This window comes from Oncorhynchus clarkii, chromosome 25 (assembly GCF_045791955.1).
Source record: "Oncorhynchus clarkii lewisi isolate Uvic-CL-2024 chromosome 25, UVic_Ocla_1.0, whole genome shotgun sequence".
NCBI lineage: Eukaryota > Metazoa > Chordata > Actinopteri > Salmoniformes > Salmonidae > Oncorhynchus > Oncorhynchus clarkii.
Window position 1 is genome coordinate 44861263 of NC_092171.1, and position 14604 is coordinate 44875866.

At 42.8% G+C, this 14604-nt stretch overlaps 1 protein-coding gene across 1 annotated transcript in view; it reads right to left on the reverse strand.

Annotated features, from left to right (window-relative positions):
• Positions 1 to 3386: 3386 nt before the first annotated feature.
• Positions 3387 to 14604, reverse strand: part of LOC139383663 (ALMS1 centrosome and basal body associated protein) — a 78953-nt gene continuing 67735 nt past the window's right edge. Inside the window, 1 exon segment of the mRNA XM_071128198.1 lies at positions 3387 to 3563. Within this exon segment, the coding sequence (XP_070984299.1) occupies positions 3519 to 3563 (45 nt within the window). The 3' untranslated portion in view covers positions 3387 to 3518.

Below are 14604 nucleotides of genomic sequence, written 5' to 3' on the forward strand. Positions count from 1 at the left end.
CTACAACCCTGTCGCTGGCCAATCTACTGGCCAATCTACTACAACCCTGTCGCTGGCCAATCTACTACAACCCCGTGGCTGTCCAATCTACTACAACCCTGTCGCTGGCCAATCTACTGGCCAATCTACTACAACCCTGTTGCTGGCCAATCTACTACAACCCTGTCGCTGGCCAATCTACTGGCCAATCTACTACAACCCTGTCGCTGGCCAATCTACTACAACCCCGTCGCTGGCCAATCTACTGGCCAATCTACTACAACCCTGTCCCTGGACAATCTACTGGCCAATCTACTACAACCCTGTCGCTGGCCAATCTACTGGCCAATCTACTACAACCCTGTCGCTGGCCAATCTACTGGCCAATCTACTACAACCCTGTCGCTGGCCAATCTAATACAACCCTGTCTCTGGCCAATCTACTGGCCAATCTACTACAACCCTGTCGCTGGCCAATCTACTACAACCCTGTCGCTGGCCAATCTAATACAACCCTGTCTCTGGCCAATCTACTACAACCCCGTCTCTGGCCAATCTACTGGCCAATCTACTACAACCCCGTCGCTGGCCAATCTACTACAACCCTGTCTCTGGCCAATCTACTGGCCAATCTACTACAACCCTGTCTCTGGCCAATCTACTACAACCCTGTCACTGGCCAATCTACTACAACCCCGTCTCTGGCCAATCTACTACAACCCTGTCTCTGGCCAATCTACTACAACCCTGTCTCTGGCCAATCTACTGGCCAATCTACTGGCCAATCTACTACAACCCTGTCTCTGGCCAATCTACTACAACCCCGTCTCTGGCCAATCTACTGGCCAATCTACTGGCCAATCTACTACAACCCTGTCGCTGGCCAATCTACTACAACCCCGACTCTGGCCAATCTACTGGCCAATCTACTACAACCCTGTCTCTGGCCAATCTACTACAACCCTGTCTCTGGCCAATCTACTACAACCCTGTCTCTGGCCAATCTACTACAACCCTGTCTCTGGCCAATCTACTACAACCCTGTCTCTGGCCAATCTACTACAACCCCGTCGCTGGCCAATCTACTACAACCCTGTCGCTGGCCAATCTACTGGCCAATCTACTACAACCCTGTCGCTGGCCAATCTACTACAACCCCGTCGCTGGCCAATCTACTACAACCCTGTCTCTGGCCAATCTACTACAACTCCGTTGCTGGCCAATCTACTACAACCCTGTTTCTGGCCTCTATCATTGTGCTCTTTGCCCCAAAAGGTATTTCAAATCAAATCAAATTTGATTGGTTACATACACACATTTAGCAGATGTTTTTGCGGGTGTAGCGTTATGCTTGTAACCTTTATTTGTGTGTGACTGATTGAATTTTCCAGAGCCCTGTGTCTCCACTGTAACTATTACTGCTGTTTAGGGTTGCAAATATACGGTAACTTTCCTCAAATTCCCAGGTTTTCCAGAAATCCCGATTGGGAGATTCATGTTATCTGATAAGCAGAAAATCCAGGAATCTTCAAACCGTTATTTCTGGAAAACCTGGGAATTTGGGGAAAGTCGCCAGGTTTACACCACTATAATGTAGCAGCTCTAACCACTATTACTGCACTGTAACCATCTGAACAATAAATAAGCTGAAGTAGAAGGAATGTCATGCTGTCTGTCTGTCTGTAGATGTTCGTCAGCGTCTGTGGTAAGCCTATCCACGGTCGTATCTGGACTATTATTAAACGTGAAGACTGTATACTATCAAATAAATTCTCTAGCTTTAATTAGCACGTGATTAAACTAATCATGTAAACGTTAATTAACTAGGAAGTCGGGGCACCACGGGAAAATGTTTAGAATTAAACTCAATTAGGTCTTCCATTAATGATTATTAATTGTTACCGCATCAGATCTCATTACTGAACTTCGCAAACCTTGGAAATCTGCACGAACCCTAGTTTCCATAATGAATCAGCAATATACAAATTGGCTTAATTATGTATTTACTAACTAACTAAATAATAACAAAGAATTACATAAGCAATATCTACTGTTTGTTTGTTATGTAATTCTTTGTTATTATTTAGTTAGTTAGTAAATACATAATTAAGCCAATTGTATCATGATACAAAGAAAGTCCCTAGCGGACCAAACCGATATGATGGCTTGGTAGACAAAGGAAAGGGGTGGGGACTGAGAAAGACAACATGGATTCACTACACACAGTGGATAATGGTACTCATGGACATGCTAATACTTTGCACATGAACGGCCGCTCATTCTGGAAGAAATTGCAATGTACATATTGTGGTAAACCGTGGGGTTGAGCGTGCAGAGATTGTCACAGACACATAGAAGTTTTAGATTTTGTACCTTGTCAGCTCGGGGATTTGAACTTGCAACCTTTCGGTTACTAGTCCAATGCTCTAACCACTAGGCTACCCTATCATGCCAACACCAACCATAGAATTAGAATAGTCATCCTGTTTATCTGATTCCAACAGTTCACCCAAATGTTTTTGATCTACACTGAGTATACAAAACATTAAGAACACCTGCTCTTTCAAATTCAAATCCAATTTTATTGGTCACATACGTGTGTTTAGCAGATGTTATTTGCGGGCGTAGCGAAATGCTTGTGTTTCTAGCTCCGACAGTGCAGTAATATCTAACAAGTAATATCTAACAATTTCACAACACATACCTAATACACACAGATCTAAGTAAAGGAATGGAATTAAGACTATATGGATGAGCGATGTCAGAGCACCATAGACTAAGATACAGTAGAATATAATACAGTATATACATATGAGATGAGTAATGCAAAATATGTAAACATTATTAAAGAGACCAGTGATCCGTTTATTAAAGTGGCCAGTGATTTCCAGTCTATGTATTTATTTATTTATTTTTTTATTTTACCTTTATTTAGCCAGGCAAGTCAGTTAAGAACAAATTCTTATTTTCAATGACGGCCTGGGAACAGTGGGTTAACTGCCTGTTCAGGGGCAGAACGACAGATTTGTACCTTGTCGGCTCGGGGGTTTGAACTCGCAACCTTCCGGTTACTAGTCCAACGCTCTAACCACTAGGCTACCCTGCCGCCCCATGTATATAGGCAGCAGCCTCTGAGCCGTTGAATTGAGACTCCACTTTGTCTCTATAGTGACATTTTGCCTGATTGATTTCTTTGCGGGAGAACTTGAGGGAATGACTACACTGTTTTGTATTCTGCTTTCTGCCTAACACAAGGTTGGGACAAACAGACAGCAGAGTGTAGAAAGCATGTTTATTTATATTTTGGTCATAAAAAAACTTTAATAATAAGTATTTAAATACACACCAATTATGACCCTGTCTCTTTAGAAACAGACAAATGATTTACTTTGCACTTCATAATTTGTTAAAAAAGGTGAACAAAATGGAAGCAGGTCGGAATAAAACATTAGAAAATGTAAACAATTGAACTACATTGTATTTTATTCCACAGCACACGTACACGGAATCAAGTGTAAAAGTCCTCCTCGGTGTGGCGCTCACTGCCAGGGTGTTTGTCTGCCCAGGACTCGGTTGGTGATTCTCTGCAACACAAAGGATTCATTTACTAAGGTGGATTCATTCACTACAGTTGAATCATTCACTACAGTTGATTCATTCACTACGTTTGATTCATTCACTACGGTTGATTCATTCACTACGGCTAATTAATTCACTACGGCTGATTCATTCACTACGGCTGATTCATTCACACTGAGGAAACTCCTAAAGAATGTAAAATACATTCTATACTAGTTTACATGTCTACATATGCCGGACAACCTAATATAACAACCTAATATACATAATATTCAATTCGATACAAACAATATACTAACACTGCTGTCCTGTTGACCAGGACCCTATATAGAACACTACTGTAGACCAGGAACCTATATAGAACACTACTGTAGACCAGGACCCTATATAGAACACTACTGTTGACCAGGACCCTATATAGAACACTACTGTAGACCAGGACCCTATATAGAACACTACTGTAGACCAGGACCCTATATAGAACACTACTGTAGACCAGGACCCTATATAGAACACTACTGTAGACCAGGACCCTATATAGAACACTACTGTTGACCAGGACCCTATATAGAACACTACTGTTGACCAGGACCCTATATAGAACACTACTGTTGACCAGGACCCTATATAGAACACTACTGTTGACCAGGACCCTATATAGAACACTAATGTTGACCAGGACCCTATATAGAACACTAATGTTGACCAGGACCCTATATAGAACACTACTGTTGACCAGGACCTTATATAGAACACTACTGTTGACCAGGACCCTATATAGAACACTACTGTTGACCAGGACCCTATATAGAACACTACTGTTGACCAGGACCCTATATAGAACACTACTGTTGACCAGGACCCTATATAGAACACTACTGTTGACCAGGACCCTATATAGAACACTACTGTTGACCAGGACCCTATATAGAACACTACTGTAGACCAGGACCCTATATAGAACACTACTGTTGACCAGGACCCTATATAGAACACTACTGTTGACCAGGACCCTATATAGAACACTACTGTAGACCAGGACCCTATATAGAACACTACTGTTGACCAGGACCCTATATAGAACACTACTGTTGACCAGGACCCTATATAGAACACTACTGTAGTCCAGGACCCTATATAGAACACTACTGTTGACCAGGACCCTATATAGAACACTACTGTTGACCAGGACCCTATATAGAACACTACTGTAGACCAGGACCCTATATAGAACACTACTGTTGACCAGGACCCTATATAGAACACTACTGTTGAACAGGACCCTATATAGAACACTACTGTAGACCAGGACCCTATATAGAACACTACTGTTGAACAGGACCCTATATAGAACACTACTGTAGACCAGGACCCTATATAGAACACTACTGTTGACCAGGACCCTATATAGAACACTACTGTTGACCAGGACCCTATATAGAACACTACTGTTGACCAGGACCCTATATAGAACACTACTGTTGACCAGGACCCTATATAGAACACTACTGTTGACCAGGACCCTATATAGAACACTACTGTAGTCCAGGACCCTATATAGAACACTACTGTTGACCAGGACCCTATATAGAACACTACTGTTGACCAGGACCCTATATAGAACACTACTGTTGACCAGGACCCTATATAGAACACTACTGTAGACCAGGACCCTATATAGAACACTACTGTTGAACAGGACCCTATATAGAACACTACTGTTGACCAGGACCCTATATAGAACACTACTGTAGACCAGGACCCTATATAGAACACTACTGTAGACCAGGACCCTATATAGAACACTACTGTTGACCAGGACCCTATATAGAACACTACTGTTGACCAGGACCCTATATAGAACACTACTGTTGACCAGGACCCTATATAGAACACTACTGTAGACCAGGACCCTATATAGAACACTACTGTTGACCAGGACCCTATATAGAACACTACTGTTGACCAGGACCCTATATAGAACACTACTGTAGACCAGGACCCTATATAGAACACTACTGTAGACCAGGACCCTATATAGAACACTACTGTTGACCAGGACCCTATATAGAACACTACTGTAGACCAGGACCCTATATAGAACACTACTGTTGAACAGGACCCTATATAGAACACTACTGTAGACCAGGACCCTATATAGAACACTACTGTAGACCAGGACCCTATATAGAACACTACTGTAGACCAGGACCCTATATAGAACACTACTGTAGTCCAGGACCCTATATAGAACACTACTGTAGACCAGGACCCTATATAGAACACTACTGTAGTCCAGGACCCTATATAGAACACTACTGTTGACCAGGACCCTATATAGAACACTACTGTAGTCCAGGACCCTATATAGAACACTACTGTAGACCAGGACCCTATATATAACACTACTGTTGACCAGGACCCTATATAGAACACTACTGTAGACCAGGACCCTATATAGAACACTACTGTTGAACAGGACCCTATATATAACACTACTGTTGACCAGGACCCTATATAGAACACTACTGTTGACCAGGACCCTATATAGAACACTACTGTAGACCAGGACCCTATATAGAACACTACTGTTGACCAGGACCCTATATAGAACACTACTGTTGACCAGGACCCTATATATAACACTACTGTAGACCAGGACCCTATATAGAACACTACTGTAGTCCAGGACCCTATATAGAACACTACTGTTGACCAGGACCCTATATAGAACACTACTGTTGACCAGGACCCTATATAGAACACTACTGTAGTCCAGGACCCTATATAGAACACTACTGTTGACCAGGACCCTATATAGAACACTACTGTTGAACAGGACCCTCCCTATATAGAACACTACTGTTGACCAGGACCCTATATGGTACACTACTGTTGACCAGGACCCTATATAGAACACTACTGTTGAACAGGACCCTATATAGAACACTACTGTTGACCAGGACCCTATATAGAACACTACTGTTGACCAGGACCCTATATGGTACACTACTGTAGACCAGGACCCTATATAGAACACTACTGTAGACCAGGACCCTATATAGAACACTACTGTTGAACAGGACCCTATATAGAACACTACTGTTGACCAGGACCCTATATGGTACACTACTGTAGACCAGGACCCTATATAGAACACTACTGTAGACCAGGACCCTATATAGAACACTACTGTTGACCAGGACCCTATATAGAACACTACTGTTGAACAGGACCCTATATAGAACACTACTGTAGTCCAGGACCCTATATAGAACACTACTGTTGAACAGGACCCTATATAGAACACTACTGTTGACCAGGACCCTATATAGAACACTACTGTTGAACAGGACCCTATATAGAACACTACTGTAGACCAGGACCCTATATAGAACACTACTGTTGACCAGGACCCTATATAGAACACTACTGTAGACCAGGACCCTATATAGAACACTACTGTTGACCAGGACCCTATATAGAACACTACTGTTGACCAGGACCCTATATAGAACACTACTGTTGACCAGGACCCTATATAGAACACTACTGTAGTCCAGGACCCTATATAGAACACTACTGTTGACCAGGACCCATAGGGTAGTGCACTACTGTTGACCAGGACCCTATATAGAACACTACTGTTGACCAGGACCCTATATAGAACACTACTGTTGACCAGGACCCTATATAGAACACTACTGTTGACCAGGACCCTATATATAACACTACTGTTGAACAGGACCCTATATAGAACACTACTGTTGACCAGGACCCTATATAGAACACTACTGTTGACCAGGACCCTATATAGAACACTACTGTAGTCCAGGACCCTATATAGAACACTACTGTTGACCAGGACCCTATATAGAACACTACTGTAGTCCAGGACCCTATATAGAACACTACTGTTGACTAGGACCCTATATAGAACACTACTGTTGACCAGGACCCTATATAGAACACTACTGTTGAACAGGACCCTATATAGAACACTACTGTAGACCAGGACCCTATATAGAACACTACTGTTGACCAGGACCCTATATAGAACACTACTGTTGACCAGGACCCTATATAGAACACTACTGTTGACCAGGACCCTATATAGAACACTACTGTTGACCAGGACCCTATATAGAACACTACTGTTGACCAGGACCCTATATAGAACACTACTGTAGTCCAGGACCCTATATAGAACACTACTGTTGACCAGGACCCTATATAGAACACTACTGTTGACCAGGACCCTATATAGAACACTACTGTTGACCAGGACCCTATATAGAACACTACTGTAGACCAGGACCCTATATAGAACACTACTGTTGACCAGGACCCTATATAGAACACTACTGTTGACCAGGACCCTATATAGAACACTACTGTAGACCAGGACCCTATATAGAACACTACTGTAGACCAGGACCCTATATAGAACACTACTGTTGACCAGGACCCTATATAGAACACTACTGTTGACCAGGACCCTATATAGAACACTACTGTAGACCAGGACCCTATATAGAACACTACTGTTGACCAGGACCCTATATAGAACACTACTGTTGACCAGGACCCTATATAGAACACTACTGTAGACCAGGACCCTATATAGAACACTACTGTAGACCAGGACCCTATATAGAACACTACTGTAGACCAGGACCCTATATAGAACACTACTGTTGACCAGGACCCTATATAGAACACTACTGTAGACCAGGACCCTATATAGAACACTACTGTAGACCAGGACCCTATATAGAACACTACTGTTGACCAGGACCCTATATAGAACACTACTGTTGACCAGGACCCTATATAGAACACTACTGTAGACCAGGACCCTATATAGAACACTACTGTAGACCAGGACCCTATATAGAACACTACTGTAGTCCAGGACCCTATATAGAACACTACTGTAGACCAGGACCCTATATAGAACACTACTGTAGTCCAGGACCCTATATAGAACACTACTGTTGACCAGGACCCTATATATAACACTACTGTTGAACAGGACCCTATATAGAACACTACTGTTGACCAGGACCCTATATAGAACACTACTGTAGTCCAGGACCCTATATAGAACACTACTGTTGAACAGGACCCTATATAGAACACTACTGTAGACCAGGACCCTATATAGAACACTACTGTAGACCAGGACCCTATATAGAACACTACTGTAGACCAGGACCCTATATAGAACACTACTGTTGACCAGGACCCTATATAGAACACTACTGTTGACCAGGACCCTATATAGAACACTACTGTTGACCAGGACCCTATATAGAACACTACTGTAGACCAGGACCCTATATAGAACACTACTGTTGACCAGGACCCTATATAGAACACTACTGTAGTCCAGGACCCTATATAGAACACTACTGTTGACCAGGACCCATAGGGTAGTGCACTACTGTTGACCAGGACCCTATATAGAACACTACTGTTGACCAGGACCCTATATAGAACACTACTGTTGACCAGGACCCTATATAGAACACTACTGTTGACCAGGACCCTATATAGAACACTACTGTTGACCAGGACCCTATATAGAACACTACTGTAGTCCAGGACCCTATATAGAACACTACTGTTGACCAGGACCCTATATAGAACACTACTGTAGTCCAGGACCCTATATAGAACACTACTGTTGACTAGGACCCTATATAGAACACTACTGTTGAACAGGACCCTATATAGTACACTACTGTAGACCAGGACCCTATATAGAACACTACTGTAGACCAGGACCCTATATAGAACACTACTGTTGACCAGGACCCTATATAGAACACTACTGTAGTCCAGGACCCTATATAGAACACTACTGTTGACCAGGACCCTATATAGAACACTACTGTAGTCCAGGACCCTATATAGAACACTACTGTTGACCAGGACCCTATATAGAACACTACTGTAGTCCAGGACCCTATATAGAACACTACTGTTGACCAGGACCCTATATAGAACACTACTGTTGACCAGGACCCTATATAGAACACTACTGTTGACCAGGACCCTATATAGAACACTACTGTTGACCAGGACCCTATATAGAACACTACTGTTGACTAGGACCCTATATAGAACACTACTGTTGACCAGGACCCTATATAGAACACTACTGTAGTCCAGGACCCTATATAGAACACTACTGTTGACCAGGACCCATAGGGTAGTGCACTACTGTTGACCAGGACCCTATATAGAACACTACTGTTGACCAGGACCCTATATAGAACACTACTGTTGACCAGGACCCTATATAGAACACTACTGTTGACCAGGACCCTATATATAACACTACTGTTGAACAGGACCCTATATAGAACACTACTGTTGACCAGGACCCTATATAGAACACTACTGTTGACCAGGACCCTATATAGAACACTACTGTAGTCCAGGACCCTATATAGAACACTACTGTTGACCAGGACCCTATATAGAACACTACTGTAGTCCAGGACCCTATATAGAACACTACTGTTGACTAGGACCCTATATAGAACACTACTGTTGACCAGGACCCTATATAGAACACTACTGTTGAACAGGACCCTATATAGAACACTACTGTAGACCAGGACCCTATATAGAACACTACTGTTGACCAGGACCCTATATAGAACACTACTGTTGACCAGGACCCTATATAGAACACTACTGTTGACCAGGACCCTATATAGAACACTACTGTTGACCAGGACCCTATATAGAACACTACTGTTGACCAGGACCCTATATAGAACACTACTGTAGTCCAGGACCCTATATAGAACACTACTGTTGACCAGGACCCTATATAGAACACTACTGTTGACCAGGACCCTATATAGAACACTACTGTTGACCAGGACCCTATATAGAACACTACTGTAGACCAGGACCCTATATAGAACACTACTGTAGACCAGGACCCTATATAGAACACTACTGTAGACCAGGACCCTATATAGAACACTACTGTTGACCAGGACCCTATATAGAACACTACTGTAGACCAGGACCCTATATAGAACACTACTGTAGACCAGGACCCTATATAGAACACTACTGTTGACCAGGACCCTATATAGAACACTACTGTTGACCAGGACCCTATATAGAACACTACTGTAGACCAGGACCCTATATAGAACACTACTGTAGACCAGGACCCTATATAGAACACTACTGTAGTCCAGGACCCTATATAGAACACTACTGTAGACCAGGACCCTATATAGAACACTACTGTAGTCCAGGACCCTATATAGAACACTACTGTTGACCAGGACCCTATATAGAACACTACTGTAGTCCAGGACCCTATATAGAACACTACTGTAGACCAGGACCCTATATATAACACTACTGTTGACCAGGACCCTATATAGAACACTACTGTAGACCAGGACCCTATATAGAACACTACTGTTGAACAGGACCCTATATATAACACTACTGTTGACCAGGACCCTATATAGAACACTACTGTTGACCAGGACCCTATATATAACACTACTGTAGACCAGGACCCTATATAGAACACTACTGTAGTCCAGGACCCTATATAGAACACTACTGTTGACCAGGACCCTATATAGAACACTACTGTTGACCAGGACCCTATATAGAACACTACTGTAGTCCAGGACCCTATATAGAACACTACTGTTGACCAGGACCCTATATAGAACACTACTGTTGAACAGGACCCTCCCTATATAGAACACTACTGTTGACCAGGACCCTATATAGAACACTACTGTTGACCAGGACCCTATATGGTACACTACTGTAGACCAGGACCCTATATAGAACACTACTGTAGACCAGGACCCTATATAGAACACTACTGTTGACCAGGACCCTATATATAACACTACTGTTGAACAGGACCCTATATAGAACACTACTGTTGACCAGGACCCTATATAGAACACTACTGTAGTCCAGGACCCTATATAGAACACTACTGTTGAACAGGACCCTATATAGAACACTACTGTAGACCAGGACCCTATATAGAACACTACTGTAGACCAGGACCCTATATAGAACACTACTGTAGACCAGGACCCTATATAGAACACTACTGTTGACCAGGACCCTATATAGAACACTACTGTTGACCAGGACCCTATATAGAACACTACTGTTGACCAGGACCCTATATAGAACACTACTGTAGACCAGGACCCTATATAGAACACTACTGTTGACCAGGACCCTATATAGAACACTACTGTAGTCCAGGACCCTATATAGAACACTACTGTTGACCAGGACCCATAGGGTAGTGCACTACTGTTGACCAGGACCCTATATAGAACACTACTGTTGACCAGGACCCTATATAGAACACTACTGTTGACCAGGACCCTATATAGAACACTACTGTTGACCAGGACCCTATATAGAACACTACTGTTGACCAGGACCCTATATATAACACTACTGTTGAACAGGACCCTATATAGAACACTACTGTTGACCAGGACCCTATATAGAACACTACTGTTGACCAGGACCCTATATAGAACACTACTGTAGTCCAGGACCCTATATAGAACACTACTGTTGACCAGGACCCTATATAGAACACTACTGTAGTCCAGGACCCTATATAGAACACTACTGTTGACTAGGACCCTATATAGTACACTACTGTTGAACAGGACCCTATATAGAACACTACTGTAGACCAGGACCCTATATAGAACACTACTGTTGACCAGGACCCTATATAGAACACTACTGTAGTCCAGGACCCTATATAGAACACTACTGTTGACCAGGACCCTATATAGAACACTACTGTAGTCCAGGACCCTATATAGAACACTACTGTTGACCAGGACCCTATATAGAACACTACTGTAGTCCAGGACCCTATATAGAACACTACTGTTGACCAGGACCCTATATAGAACACTACTGTTGACCAGGACCCTATATAGAACACTACTGTTGACCAGGACCCTATATAGAACACTACTGTTGACCAGGACCCTATATAGAACACTACTGTTGACTAGGACCCTATATAGAACACTACTGTTGACCAGGACCCTATATAGAACACTACTGTAGTCCAGGACCCTATATAGAACACTACTGTTGACCAGGACCCATAGGGTAGTGCACTACTGTTGACCAGGACCCTATATAGAACACTACTGTTGACCAGGACCCTATATAGAACACTACTGTTGACCAGGACCCTATATAGAACACTACTGTTGACCAGGACCCTATATATAACACTACTGTTGAACAGGACCCTATATAGAACACTACTGTTGACCAGGACCCTATATAGAACACTACTGTTGACCAGGACCCTATATAGAACACTACTGTAGTCCAGGACCCTATATAGAACACTACTGTTGACCAGGACCCTATATAGAACACTACTGTAGTCCAGGACCCTATATAGAACACTACTGTTGACTAGGACCCTATATAGAACACTACTGTTGACCAGGACCCTATATAGAACACTACTGTTGAACAGGACCCTATATAGAACACTACTGTAGACCAGGACCCTATATAGAACACTACTGTTGACCAGGACCCTATATAGAACACTACTGTTGACCAGGACCCTATATAGAACACTACTGTTGACCAGGACCCTATATAGAACACTACTGTTGACCAGGACCCTATATAGAACACTACTGTTGACCAGGACCCTATATAGAACACTACTGTAGTCCAGGACCCTATATAGAACACTACTGTTGACCAGGACCCTATATAGAACACTACTGTTGACCAGGACCCTATATAGAACACTACTGTTGACCAGGACCCTATATAGAACACTACTGTAGACCAGGACCCTATATAGAACACTACTGTTGACCAGGACCCTATATAGAACACTACTGTTGACCAGGACCCTATATAGAACACTACTGTAGACCAGGACCCTATATAGAACACTACTGTAGACCAGGACCCTATATAGAACACTACTGTTGACCAGGACCCTATATAGAACACTACTGTTGACCAGGACCCTATATAGAACACTACTGTTGACCAGGACCCTATATAGAACACTACTGTAGACCAGGACCCTATATAGAACACTACTGTTGACCAGGACCCTATATAGAACACTACTGTTGACCAGGACCCTATATAGAACACTACTGTAGACCAGGACCCTATATAGAACACTACTGTAGACCAGGACCCTATATAGAACACTACTGTAGACCAGGACCCTATATAGAACACTATTGTTGACCAGGACCCTATATAGAACACTACTGTAGACCAGGACCCTATATAGAACACTACTGTAGACCAGGACCCTATATAGAACACTACTGTTGACCAGGACCCTATATAGAACACTACTGTTGACCAGGACCCTATATAGAACACTACTGTAGACCAGGACCCTATATAGAACACTACTGTAGACCAGGACCCTATATAGAACACTACTGTAGTCCAGGACCCTATATAGAACACTACTGTAGACCAGGACCCTATATAGAACACTACTGTAGTCCAGGACCCTATATAGAACACTACTGTTGACCAGGACCCTATATAGAACACTACTGTAGTCCAGGACCCTATATAGAACACTACTGTAGACCAGGACCCTATATATAACACTACTGTTGACCAGGACCCTATATATAACACTACTGTTGACCAGGACCCTATATAGAACACTACTGTTGACCAGGACCCTATATAGAACACTACTGTAGACCAGGACCCTATATAGAACACTACTGTTGACCAGGACCCTATATAGAACACTACTGTTGACCAGGACCCTATATATAACACTACTGTAGACCAGGACCCTATATAGAACACTACTGTAGTCCAGGACCCTATATAGAACACTACTGTTGACCAGGACCCTATATAGAACACTACTGTTGACCAGGACCCTATATAGAACACTACTGTAGTCCAGGACCCTATATAGAACACTACTGTTGACCAGGACCCTATATAGAACACTACTGTTGAACA